The sequence below is a fragment of the Melopsittacus undulatus genome, chromosome 9, assembly GCF_012275295.1.
Source record: "Melopsittacus undulatus isolate bMelUnd1 chromosome 9, bMelUnd1.mat.Z, whole genome shotgun sequence".
Lineage (NCBI taxonomy): Eukaryota > Metazoa > Chordata > Aves > Psittaciformes > Psittaculidae > Melopsittacus > Melopsittacus undulatus.
The window spans coordinates 41,827,533-41,837,719 of record NC_047535.1 but is presented as its reverse complement, the minus strand read 5'-3'; the positions used below and the strand labels follow the sequence as shown (position 1 = coordinate 41,837,719).

Sequence of the window (10,187 nt, the reverse complement as noted above, 5' to 3'; positions counted from 1 at the left end):
GGCATCAACCCCGCGGTCTCCTCTCGGCCGCTGCAGAAGCCGCCGGTGCTGCAGCACACGGCCGGTGCTGTCGGTGCCGGTGTCCGCAGGGTCCGGTCGCGGCGGGGCGGAGGCGCGGCCCTACCCGCCCTCCTCAAGATGGCGGCGCGGGGCGGGCGGGGGCGCGGGGCGGGGGGGCGGGAGCCATGTTGGGGCTGCGGGAGGAGCCGCCGCCACCCCCGGCAGCCGCGGCGGCGGCGCGGAGCGGGGCGGGGGGCGGCACCGAGCCCAGCCGCCGAGCGCCGGGCCGGGGCGGCGGCCGCCGAGCCACCATGGCGGCGGAGGAGCCGGTGCCCGCCCCGAGCCGCCGCTGCCACCGCCGCCGTCCTCCTCCGCTGCTGCTGCCGCTGCTGCTGCTCCCTTTGTTCCCCCCCGGGCTGGGGGCTGCCGCGCCGCCGGCCCCCGGGGGCTGCCCCTCCGCAGAGCCGTGCTGGGCTCCGCCGGCTCCGCGCTGCCCGCCCCGCGCCGCCGCGCCGCGCCCGTCCCCATCCCCGTGCCCATCCCCGGGGCGGCGGGGCCGGCGCGCAGCCCCCAACCGGCACCCGCTGTTCCCGCAGTACAACTACCAGGCGGAGGTGGCGGAGAACCAGCCGGCGGGCACGGCCGTGGTGGCGGTGGCCGCGCAGGACCCCGACGGCGGCGAGGCCGGGCGGCTCGTGTACTCCATGGACGCGCTGATGAACAGCCGGTCCCGGGAGCTCTTCAGCATCGACCCCCGGGCCGGGCTCATCACCACCACGCAGGCCCTGGACCGCGAGAGCATGGAGCTCCACTACTTCCGCGTGACTGCCGCTGACCACGGCGCACCCCGGCTCTCCGCCACCACCATGGTGGCCATCGCCGTGGCCGACCGCAACGACCACGACCCCGTCTTCGAGCAGGGCGAGTACCGGGAGACCATCCGGGAGAACGTGGAGGAAGGTTACCCCATCCTGCAGCTGCGGGCCACCGACGTTGACTCTCCACCCAACGCCAACATCCGCTACCGCTTCGTCAACGAGCGGGCGGCACATGCCGTCTTCGAGATTGATCCGCGCTCCGGGCTCATCACCACCAGCGGGCCTGTGGACAGGGAGAAGATGGAGCGGTACTCCTTGGTGGTGGAGGCCAACGACCAGGGCAGGGAGCCGGGGCCCCGCTCCGCCACGGTCAAGGTGTACATCACGGTGCTTGACGAGAATGACAACACGCCTCAGTTCAGCGAGAAGCGCTACATCGTGCAGGTGAGGGAGGACGTACGGCCCCACACCGAGATCCTGCGCGTCACCGCCACGGACCTGGACAAGGACAACAACGCGCTGGTCCACTACAACATCATCAGCGGGAACAGCCGGGGGCAGTTCTCCATTGACAGCGTCACTGGGGAGATCCAGGTGGTGGCCCCGCTGGATTTTGAGGTGGAGCGGGAGTACGCCCTGAGGATCCGGGCGCAGGACGCGGGGCGCCCTCCCCTCTCCAACAACACCGGCATGGCCAGCATCCAGGTGGTGGACATCAACGACCATGCCCCCATTTTTGTCAGCACGCCTTTCCAGATCTCCGTGCTGGAGAACGCTCCCCTCGGCCACTCCGTCATCCACATCCAGGCGGTGGACGCGGACTACGGCGAGAACTCGCGCCTGGAGTACAAACTGACGGGGGTCTCGTCTGACACACCCTTTGTGGTGAACAGTGCCACGGGGTGGGTCACGGTCAGTGGGCCCTTGGACCGTGAGTCGGTCGAGCACTACTTTTTTGGGGTAGAGGCTCGGGACCACGGCTCCCCGTCTTTATCCGCCTCCGCCAGCGTCACTATTACCGTCATGGATGTCAATGATAACCGCCCCGAGTTCACCCAGAAGGAGTACTTCATCCGCTTGAATGAGGATGCGGCTGTGGGGACCAGCGTCCTCAGCGTCACGGCAATCGACCGGGATGTGAACAGTGCCATCACCTACCAGATCACGGGAGGCAACACGCGGAACCGCTTCTCCATCAGCACGCAGGGCGGGACGGGGCTCATCACGCTGTCTCTGCCACTGGACTACAAGCAGGAGAGGCGCTACGTCCTCACTGTGACAGCCTCCGATCGCACCCTGCGTGACAACTGCCACGTTCACATCAACATCACCGATGCCAACACGCACCGGCCAGTGTTCCAGAGCGCCCACTACTCTGTGAGCATCAATGAGGACCGGCCCGTGGGCAGCACCGTGGTGGTGATCAGCGCCACAGATGATGACGTAGGGGAAAACGCCCGCATCACTTACTATCTGGAAGACAACGTCCCTCAGTTCCGCATTGATCCAGACTCCGGGGCCATCACTCTCCAGGCAGAACTGGACTACGAGGACCAGGTCACATACACGTTGGCTATCACTGCCAAGGACAACGGGATCCCCCAGAAAGCAGACACCACCTATGTTGAAATTATGGTGAACGATGTAAATGACAACGCTCCCCAGTTTGTGAGCCCTCACTACCAGGGCATGATCTCTGAGGATGCCCCTCCCTTCACCAGCGTGCTCCAGATCTCTGCCACTGACAGGGATGCCCACACCAATGGACGAGTGCAGTACACCTTCCAGAACGGGGAGGATGGGGATGGAGACTTCACCATCGAGCCCACCTCGGGCATCATTCGCACCGTCCGCAGGCTGGACCGTGAGAACGTTCCTGTCTACGAGCTGACAGCGTACGCTGTGGACAGGGGCATCCCTCCTCAGCGCACTCCTGTCCACATCCAGGTTACCATCCAGGATGTGAATGACAATGCCCCTGTCTTCCCTGCCGAAGAGTTTGAGGTCTTGGTAAAGGAGAACAGCATCGTAGGCTCTGTTGTAGCCCAGATCACAGCCGTTGATCCGGATGAGGGACCCAATGCCCAGATCATGTACCAAATCGTGGAAGGCAACATCCCAGAGATATTCCAGATGGACATCTTTTCTGGGGAGCTCACAGCCTTGATAGACCTGGATTATGAAACAAAACCTGAGTACGTGATTGTAGTGCAGGCCACCTCTGCCCCTCTGGTCAGCAGAGCCACGGTCCACATCAAACTCATTGACCAGAATGATAACAGCCCCGTTCTCAAGAACTTCCAGATCCTGTTCAATAACTACGTGTCCAATAAGTCCAACACCTTCCCTTCGGGGGTCATAGGGAAGGTCCCAGCTTATGACCCAGATGCATCCGACCGCCTCTTCTACACCTTTGAGCGGGGAAATGAACTGCACTTGTTGATTGTCAATCAGTCGAGCGGGGAGCTGAGGCTGAGCCGTCAGCTGGACAACAACCGGCCGCTGGTGGCCTCCATGCTGGTCACTGTCACAGGTAGGGTGTGAAAACCAGCCCATCATTAAGCCCTGGGTGCAGAACCCTCAGGGGAGCCTGTTCTGCATAGGAGGGGTGGGCTGGGGACTGGCAGCAAGGTTTACATTGGAAGCCTGTTCTGGTGGGGGATAATCCTGGAGGGGCTGGGAAGCAGTGGGAGCTGCTGGGAGCACTGTGTGAAGGGGCCGAGGCCGGAGGTGGTCTGCAAGAACAAAGCACCATTGCTGAGCTGTGAGGATCGCTTGTAGCTGCTCCCAAGGCACCTTTGAGGCTGCTGTCGCCAGCGTGGCTGTGGCACGGCCGTAGGGTGCTGGCCGGGCACGCAGCTGGTGCTGCAGTGGCCAAGCTGCCAGCCTGGGGCTGCCAACAGCACTTGTGTCCCAGGCCTGGTGGCTCTTGTCCCTTCTGGGACCGGCTGTGCTGGGGAGGGAGCCCCTCAGAAACCCCATGTGCTGGCAGCAAACGGCTCTGTCCCGGTTCTGGCTGTGGCACGTGCCGGCACCAGTGCTTTGTGCTACAGCCTCAGCCCTGGCACCACCTTCCTGCAGCCACCTGAGTGCTGCGAGGGGCAGCTGTGACCAACCCCACAGCACCGTGCTTAGAGCTCTCGTGTCGTGTGTGTGCTGGAGTATCCCAGCGCAGGTGAGTGATGGCTTTGGGGGCGTTGGGGTCCCCTTCAGATGCATTGAGGGGCTGTGTGTGAGCAGGTGGGGTTGGGACCTGCAGCTCCCCATTGCCTGATGCCTTCACATCAGCCTTTCCTTGCTTGCGGGTGCATGATGTGAAATGGAGGCGGCCGGCTGGCCATCGCTGAGCCGAGGAGCAGCTCTGCGGGAGGGCACGAGCCCTCCCTGGAGGGGCCAGCGCTGAATTACCTGGGGAACCTTAAGCGGTGGAGCTCCCCTGGCCTCGGTTTCCAGCATCCCTCCCCATTCCCTCTGTATCCGATCATTCAGTGAGGGGAGGATTCCCTTCCAAAGGTGGAGCAAGGCTGGGGAGCAGACGTGCTTGAGGCAATCCTGCCCAGTCAGCACCAGTCTGGCACTGGCCTGGGGCTCGTTGGGGGTTAATTGTAAGTGTAGGGCTGTCTGAGACACGCACTTGCCCATCGCAGGAGATGGGGTGTTTGACCCCTCCAGCCCCTGCCCTGTGTGCGCAGGCAAGCCCTGCCTCCTTGCACACTTAACCCTGCACAAAGGCAGGAGACAATCGCATCCCAAAGTCCTGCGTCGAGGGGGCCTTGCAGTTAGAGTGTCGTCATCTTCCAAGGGGAAGGGCGGCTGGGAGAGGGGTGCTGGTGACGGGGGAGAAGATGGAAGGGGAAGAGCTGCCCTGGGGAGGAAAGCGAGACACTGGGAAAAGGCCTTTTGTTGGCCCCAGTGCTGCTGGGGAGGTGGAGGCTGCTTTGGTGGCTGCCGTTATTGTTTGCATCCCCCCATGCAGCCAGCAGCCCCATGGCCCCATGCTGGTGCTGGCTACAGGGAGGCTTTGCAGGGCTGGTGGCCAGGACATCAGAGCCAGCTGCATTGCCCCATACAGCAACAACAGCACCATGGAGGGTGCCCCGAGGCTCAGCACCCAAGGAGGGGGCAGCTTCTGTGCCTGCCCACGAGCTTTATGGTCCCTTTGAGGGAGGCTGGACCTGCCTAAAGCAGGGCAAGGGGCCTGTGAGCAGCGTGTGTTCTCAACTCAGCCCTTTATGGAAGCAGGGAAGACTTGGGCCAGATGGGGCTTGGAGCAGCTGCTCCAGGGGAAGGGGTCCCTGCCTGTGGCAGGGGTTGGAGTTGGAGGAGCTTTCAGGTCACTTCAACACAAACCAGACGGGGATTCCATGGTCACAACCAGTTCCTTTCCAGAGAGACTGAAAACCTTAAAACTCAGCCCAGTTCCTTGCAGGTGTGTAGGCACCTATGGCTGTTTGAAGCTGCTCTTGGCCCCTCGGGATGCAAGGCAGAGGTGGTGGGGCTGTGTCTGTGGCCACAGCACACTGAGATGGGAGCACTGTAGGAAGCTGAGATTGTGTTACCTTTAAACCATCCCAGCCTGGGCCAGGCTGGTGGCAGGGGGGAGGCTCAGCCCTGGCTGTTGCCTTGGCCTGGCACCCCTCAAGCTCTCTGTGCACAGCTCCAAGGCTTGCCCTGAGGAGGGACCCGCGTGTCCCAGTTCTCTCACCTGAATCCCAGCCTGCAGGTAGGACTCACCCAGAGCACGGTCTGCCCTGGCTTCCAGGGCTGAGCACATTGGGGCTGGCTTTGCAGGCCAGCGGGGGGGTCCCAGGGCTGCCCTGCCCTTTCACAACCTGAGTGCCCCAAGGAGCTTCCTCCCCTGCTGGTTCCATCACAGCTGGAGGTGCAGACCACAGAGTTTGGGTGTGAGACTCAAGGCTTTCCAGTCCTGGCTAGGGCATGGGTTTGGAGTTGTCTTGGTCCTTGTATTTTAGCCCCAGTCTTTGAGTTGCCAGGAGGGTGACATTCGTGCCCTGTGCTGGGAAGGGGAGTGATTTATGTTTGAGATGTCTTAGCCTGTCAAGTGCCATCAGCCTTGAGGTGTCTGCCCAAGCCCTTCGGAAGCACTGGGCACTGCTCACCTTCTCGTGCCTGTCTCCTCCTTTCCCAGCTTTTCCTCTGGGGATGTTTCACTGCTTCTCGGCTGCAGATGCGAGCGCTGCCCCTGCCTGTCCCAGAGGCCATTGCCACGCTGGGGTGTCCCGGGCAGGGTGGTGGCTGTCACTGTGGGATGCAGGCTCTGCTGCTCAGCACATGCACCCTGAGCTCCTGCTCCCCGCAGGTGAGGGGCAGGGCTGCATCCCCTCTGGGTCAGGAGCTGTTGGAGCTGGCAGCTGCCTGCCCCATCCCTGGAGCTCCCTGCCAGGCTGGAGGCCAAGGTGTTTGCTGCAGGGCATGGGGAGCCTCTGCCAGCGGCGCAGGGCCTCTCGGGGTGGGAGCATTGGCTGGAGCCGGTGCCTGGTGCTGCCCAGGGTCGGGGGGAGGCTCCTGCCCTGGCAGAGCCAGGACACGGCTGGGCAGCAGACACAGCCCTGCTCTCCCCAAGGGGCCTCCAGCGCAGAGCCGGAGCGCCGGTCCCAGGCGGGCACACAGCTCCCGGGAGGAGCCTGCTGCCTGTCCCCCTCTGTGCAGAGCTCTTCCCTCTGCAGCTTCCCTGCTGTCAGTTGTGGAAGTGCAATCACGATGCCTGGGTGCTGCCCGGCCCCTCGTGGCCCCTCTCCCTGCTCCTTTCCCTGTAGGCAGGCTCTGCTACATGACTATTTGCCAGACACCAGCTCTTTGGCCCCAGGATTTAATCAGAAAGGCTGAGCATTAGTGATGACAATGCCTCCCAGGGGGGTCAGTGCCTCCAGCCAGCTTTGGGTTTGTCTTTGGTAGCTTCCTCCTGCCATTTGCAGCAGGTCATTCTCTAACCATCTGCTTCCCCTTGCACGGGGCCAGCCTGGGTGTGATGCTCTGGTGGGACAGGGTGGTATGGGGGAGCTTACCAAGCATGGCTGTGGGGCTGGGGCTGGCTCCACGCTGCTGTGGGGAGTGGGGAAAGGGGTGCTCAGTGCCATGGGCTGGGCAGTGCCAGGGGTGCTGGGCACCCTACAGCCCACCTTCCCCAGCCACAGCCTCCTTGCATGGGGAGGTGTTGCTGGCCTCCGGCTTGCTCCAGCGCTCAGCATTGTGACAGCCGAGCCTAATGGGAGCCATAAATCAGACATGTCTGCCTGCCTATTGCTGGGCCCTGCAGGCCCTGGGGAGAGTGAGAGCTGTCCCCTGGGCCTCCGGGCTGCTTCCACGTGAAGCAGGAGCTCAGGGAGCAGAGGAAGGGGGCTCTGGGCTGAGCTGAGCTTGGACTTGCGTTGGCCAGGGGCAAAGTGCAAGGAGGGGACAAAGGGAGAGGAGCTGGAGCGGGACATGCACAGCTTCCTGCAGAGGAGGGAGCTGCTCTGAGGGTGCTGGCATCTCAGGGTGCTGCCTCGCCAGGCTCTGGGGTCTGGGAGCATCTCCTACCAAGTGCAGCTGAACCAGGCTTGTGGCTGTCCCCGTGCTCCGGCCCCCCCAGGCCTGGGTCAGCCTCTTGCAGAGAGAAGGTGCCTCAGGGGTGCAGGTGCTGGTTCCTTGTGCTGAGCCCGGGCAGCACAGGGCTCTTTGGTACCTGCTCTCCTGCTGCCCTGCATTGTCAGAGCCAGGGCACCACCGAGGGGGGGTTCTCACCTTGCCTCCATACAGGTAAGGAGCAGGTGGATTTCAGAGAGGAGCAACCCTGCTCCCGGGTGACTGTGCTGGCCCTGCTGCTCCCCAGCCCCTCACAAGCCTTATCTGCAGAGCTCCAGCCCCGGTGCTTGCATGGGAATTTGTGGGGTCACCAGAAAGCTGTCACCTTCTGAAGAGCAGAAGAGAGAGAGGGGGAAAAAGGGAGATATTTCAGTCCTTAAATCCTCCTGCTCTGCGGGCTTCAAAAGGGCTGAGGGAAATCAAAGGCTTTGCAGCGCAGCAGCCACGGCAAGAGAGGAATAGCAAAGGCAGCTTTGCTCATGAGGCTCGGAGGGGGGATCCTCCATGGCAGCGGGATCCACTGGGCTGCGGGGAACTGGGGAGATGGGTGAGGTGAAGCAGGGGAATGGCTGAGCTGCTGCCACGGGGCTGGGCCGTGTCCTGTGTCCTGTGCTGTGTCCCTGCAGCCTGACTGTGGGCACATGAGTGTGCCTGACATGGGGCTGAGATGCTGCTCAGGGTCACGGTCCAGGGAGAGAGCAGGCTCCAAGCGTGCTCCTGTGCCCGGGGGATGGCTCCCGTGGTGCAGGGTCCCAGGGGGAGGGAGCTGGTTTCCGAGGAAAGTGAAGATGAAAGAGAATTAAACCGGAGATGGGCTGAGGGAGGAAGAGATGCTGAGCAGATGGTGAGAAGGGGGAAGCAGGGAGACCGGCACAAAAGCCTTGGAGACCTTGGAGGAGAAAGGAAGCAAATGGCAGGAGGAGTGCAGGGCAAGGCATGCGGGGCAGGCAGACGGGGCGCAGTGGGGAAGCAGAACACCCCAGGCCCTGGCACTGACTCCTATGTTTGCCCAGCCTCCTGCTGGGGCTTCTTCTGCCCGTGTCTCTTGAGCACCTTTGTTATGAGCGCTCAGTTTGCTGCCGAGATGCAGCACAGGGAGGAGACCCAAGAGACCTGGCAGTTCCTTCAGTGGGGAGGCTGAAGGGAGGCAGGAGCAGCCACACCGGCCGCTCCCCCTCCATCCCCAGTGGCTGAGCTGTGGCTCCACACTTCCTTCGCCAAGGACCTGGGCTTCTGGGGCCATAGTGGGGTGTAAGGCTGTGCCCTGCAGTGGGGGTAGGAGACCCTCTGGGCAGCAGGCACAGACCTGCAGCGTGTCCCTGCTCCCTCCCACAGACGGGATCCACAGTGTGACGGCCCAGTGCGTCCTGCGGGTGACCATCATCACGGAGGACATGCTGGCCAACAGCATCACAGTGCGGCTGGAGAACATGTGGCAGGAGCGCTTCCTGTCCCCGCTGCTGGCCACCTTCCTGGAAGGGGTGGCCACGGTGCTCGCGACGCCCAAGGAGGACATCTTCATCTTCAACATCCAGAACGACACGGACGTGGGAGGCACTGTGCTCAACGTCAGCTTCTCGGCGCTGGCACCGCGGGGCGGGCGCTACCTCAGCTCGGAGGAGCTGCAGGAGCAGCTCTACATGAAGCGCATGGCTCTGACAGGCGCCTCCATGCTGGAGGTGCTGCCCTTCGACGACAACGTCTGCCTGCGGGAGCCCTGCCAGAACTACATGAAGTGCATCTCCGTCCTCAAGTTCGACAGCTCGGCCCCCTTCATTGCCTCCCCCTCCACCCTGTTCCGGCCCATCCACCCCATTGCCGGCCTGCGCTGCCGCTGCCCGCAGGGCTTCACTGGGGACTACTGCGAGACAGAGATCAACCTCTGTTACTCCAACCCCTGCCGCAACGGGGGGAGCTGCACCCGCAAGGAGGGGGGATACACGTGCGTCTGCCGGCAACACTTCATGGGTGAGTCCCTGGGCTCCTGGCACCATGGCGGGGTGCTCTGCCCAGCAGGGTGCTGGGGCCCCTCTTTGTCTTCAGCGGCCCGGCCCTGCTCCCGGCTCTCCGTGTTTCCATGGTGCTGGATGTGCAGGGCTGAGGTTGCCATAGAAATCTGTCTTGCAGGGAGGTGGGATGCAGGGCTTGGGGGACCCCAGTGCAACCTCCCAGCCTTTCTCACAGGCTGGACCCTGCCAGGGCACAGGAGGCTCCTTGGCCCTGCCCCAGGCTAGCGCTGGGCTCTGGGGCCATCAGAGGGGCTGGTCTCAGCCTGTGCCAGCCCTCAGCTGGTCTGCAGAGGTGTGAAGCCCTTGCTGGCCCTGTGTGTGCTGCGGTTGCTGCTGCCCCCCCCAGAACAGAAGGGGAGGCTGGGCCCAGCTGCCCCACCAGGCGGGATCCCATCCATGTGGATCTGGTCCCAGCCATGGTGTAATCCCTGGACCAGGCAGTGTCTTTTAGCCACAATTCCCCAGCAGGCTGTGGAGACCCATGCCTGGCTGCTGGGGACCGTGGGCTGTGGCTGCTAGGGGAGTGCAGCAGCAGATGGCTGCCTCGGAGCTGCTCTCCCATCGCGGTTCCTGGTGAGATAACAGAGTCAGTGGTAATTAACCCCCCAGCATCTGAAGCATGAACAGCCATTAGCAGAAGGGTTAATGAGCTCGTTTCCCTGTCACTTCGTGCTGTCTCCTCATCCTCCTTTCATGCCATTGAGCAAGTAATGGGAGCAGGGCCCTGGGGTGTAGGACTGTGGCTGAGGCTGAGCAGTTCTCTGTGTGCTGTATG

The 10,187-nt window shown here is 63.0% G+C and overlaps 1 protein-coding gene across 3 annotated transcripts in view; it reads left to right on the top strand.

Moving 5' to 3' along the window:
- Window positions 1-554: 554 nt before the first annotated feature.
- The window catches only part of CELSR3 (cadherin EGF LAG seven-pass G-type receptor 3), a 29,449-nt gene continuing 19,816 nt past the window's right edge, over window positions 555-10,187 (top strand). For 2 of the 3 annotated variants that reach the window (XR_004550047.1, XR_004550046.1), the window contains exons 1-2: window positions 555-3,351; window positions 8,739-9,371. Coding sequence is in view for 1 of the 3 variants with exons in the window: in XM_034066523.1 (XP_033922414.1) it covers window positions 705-3,351; window positions 8,739-9,371 (3,280 nt within the window). In the remaining 2 variants the exon portion in view is untranslated. The remainder of the gene's footprint in view (window positions 3,352-8,738; window positions 9,372-10,187) is intronic. The other variant, XM_034066523.1, reaches the window with a different exon arrangement.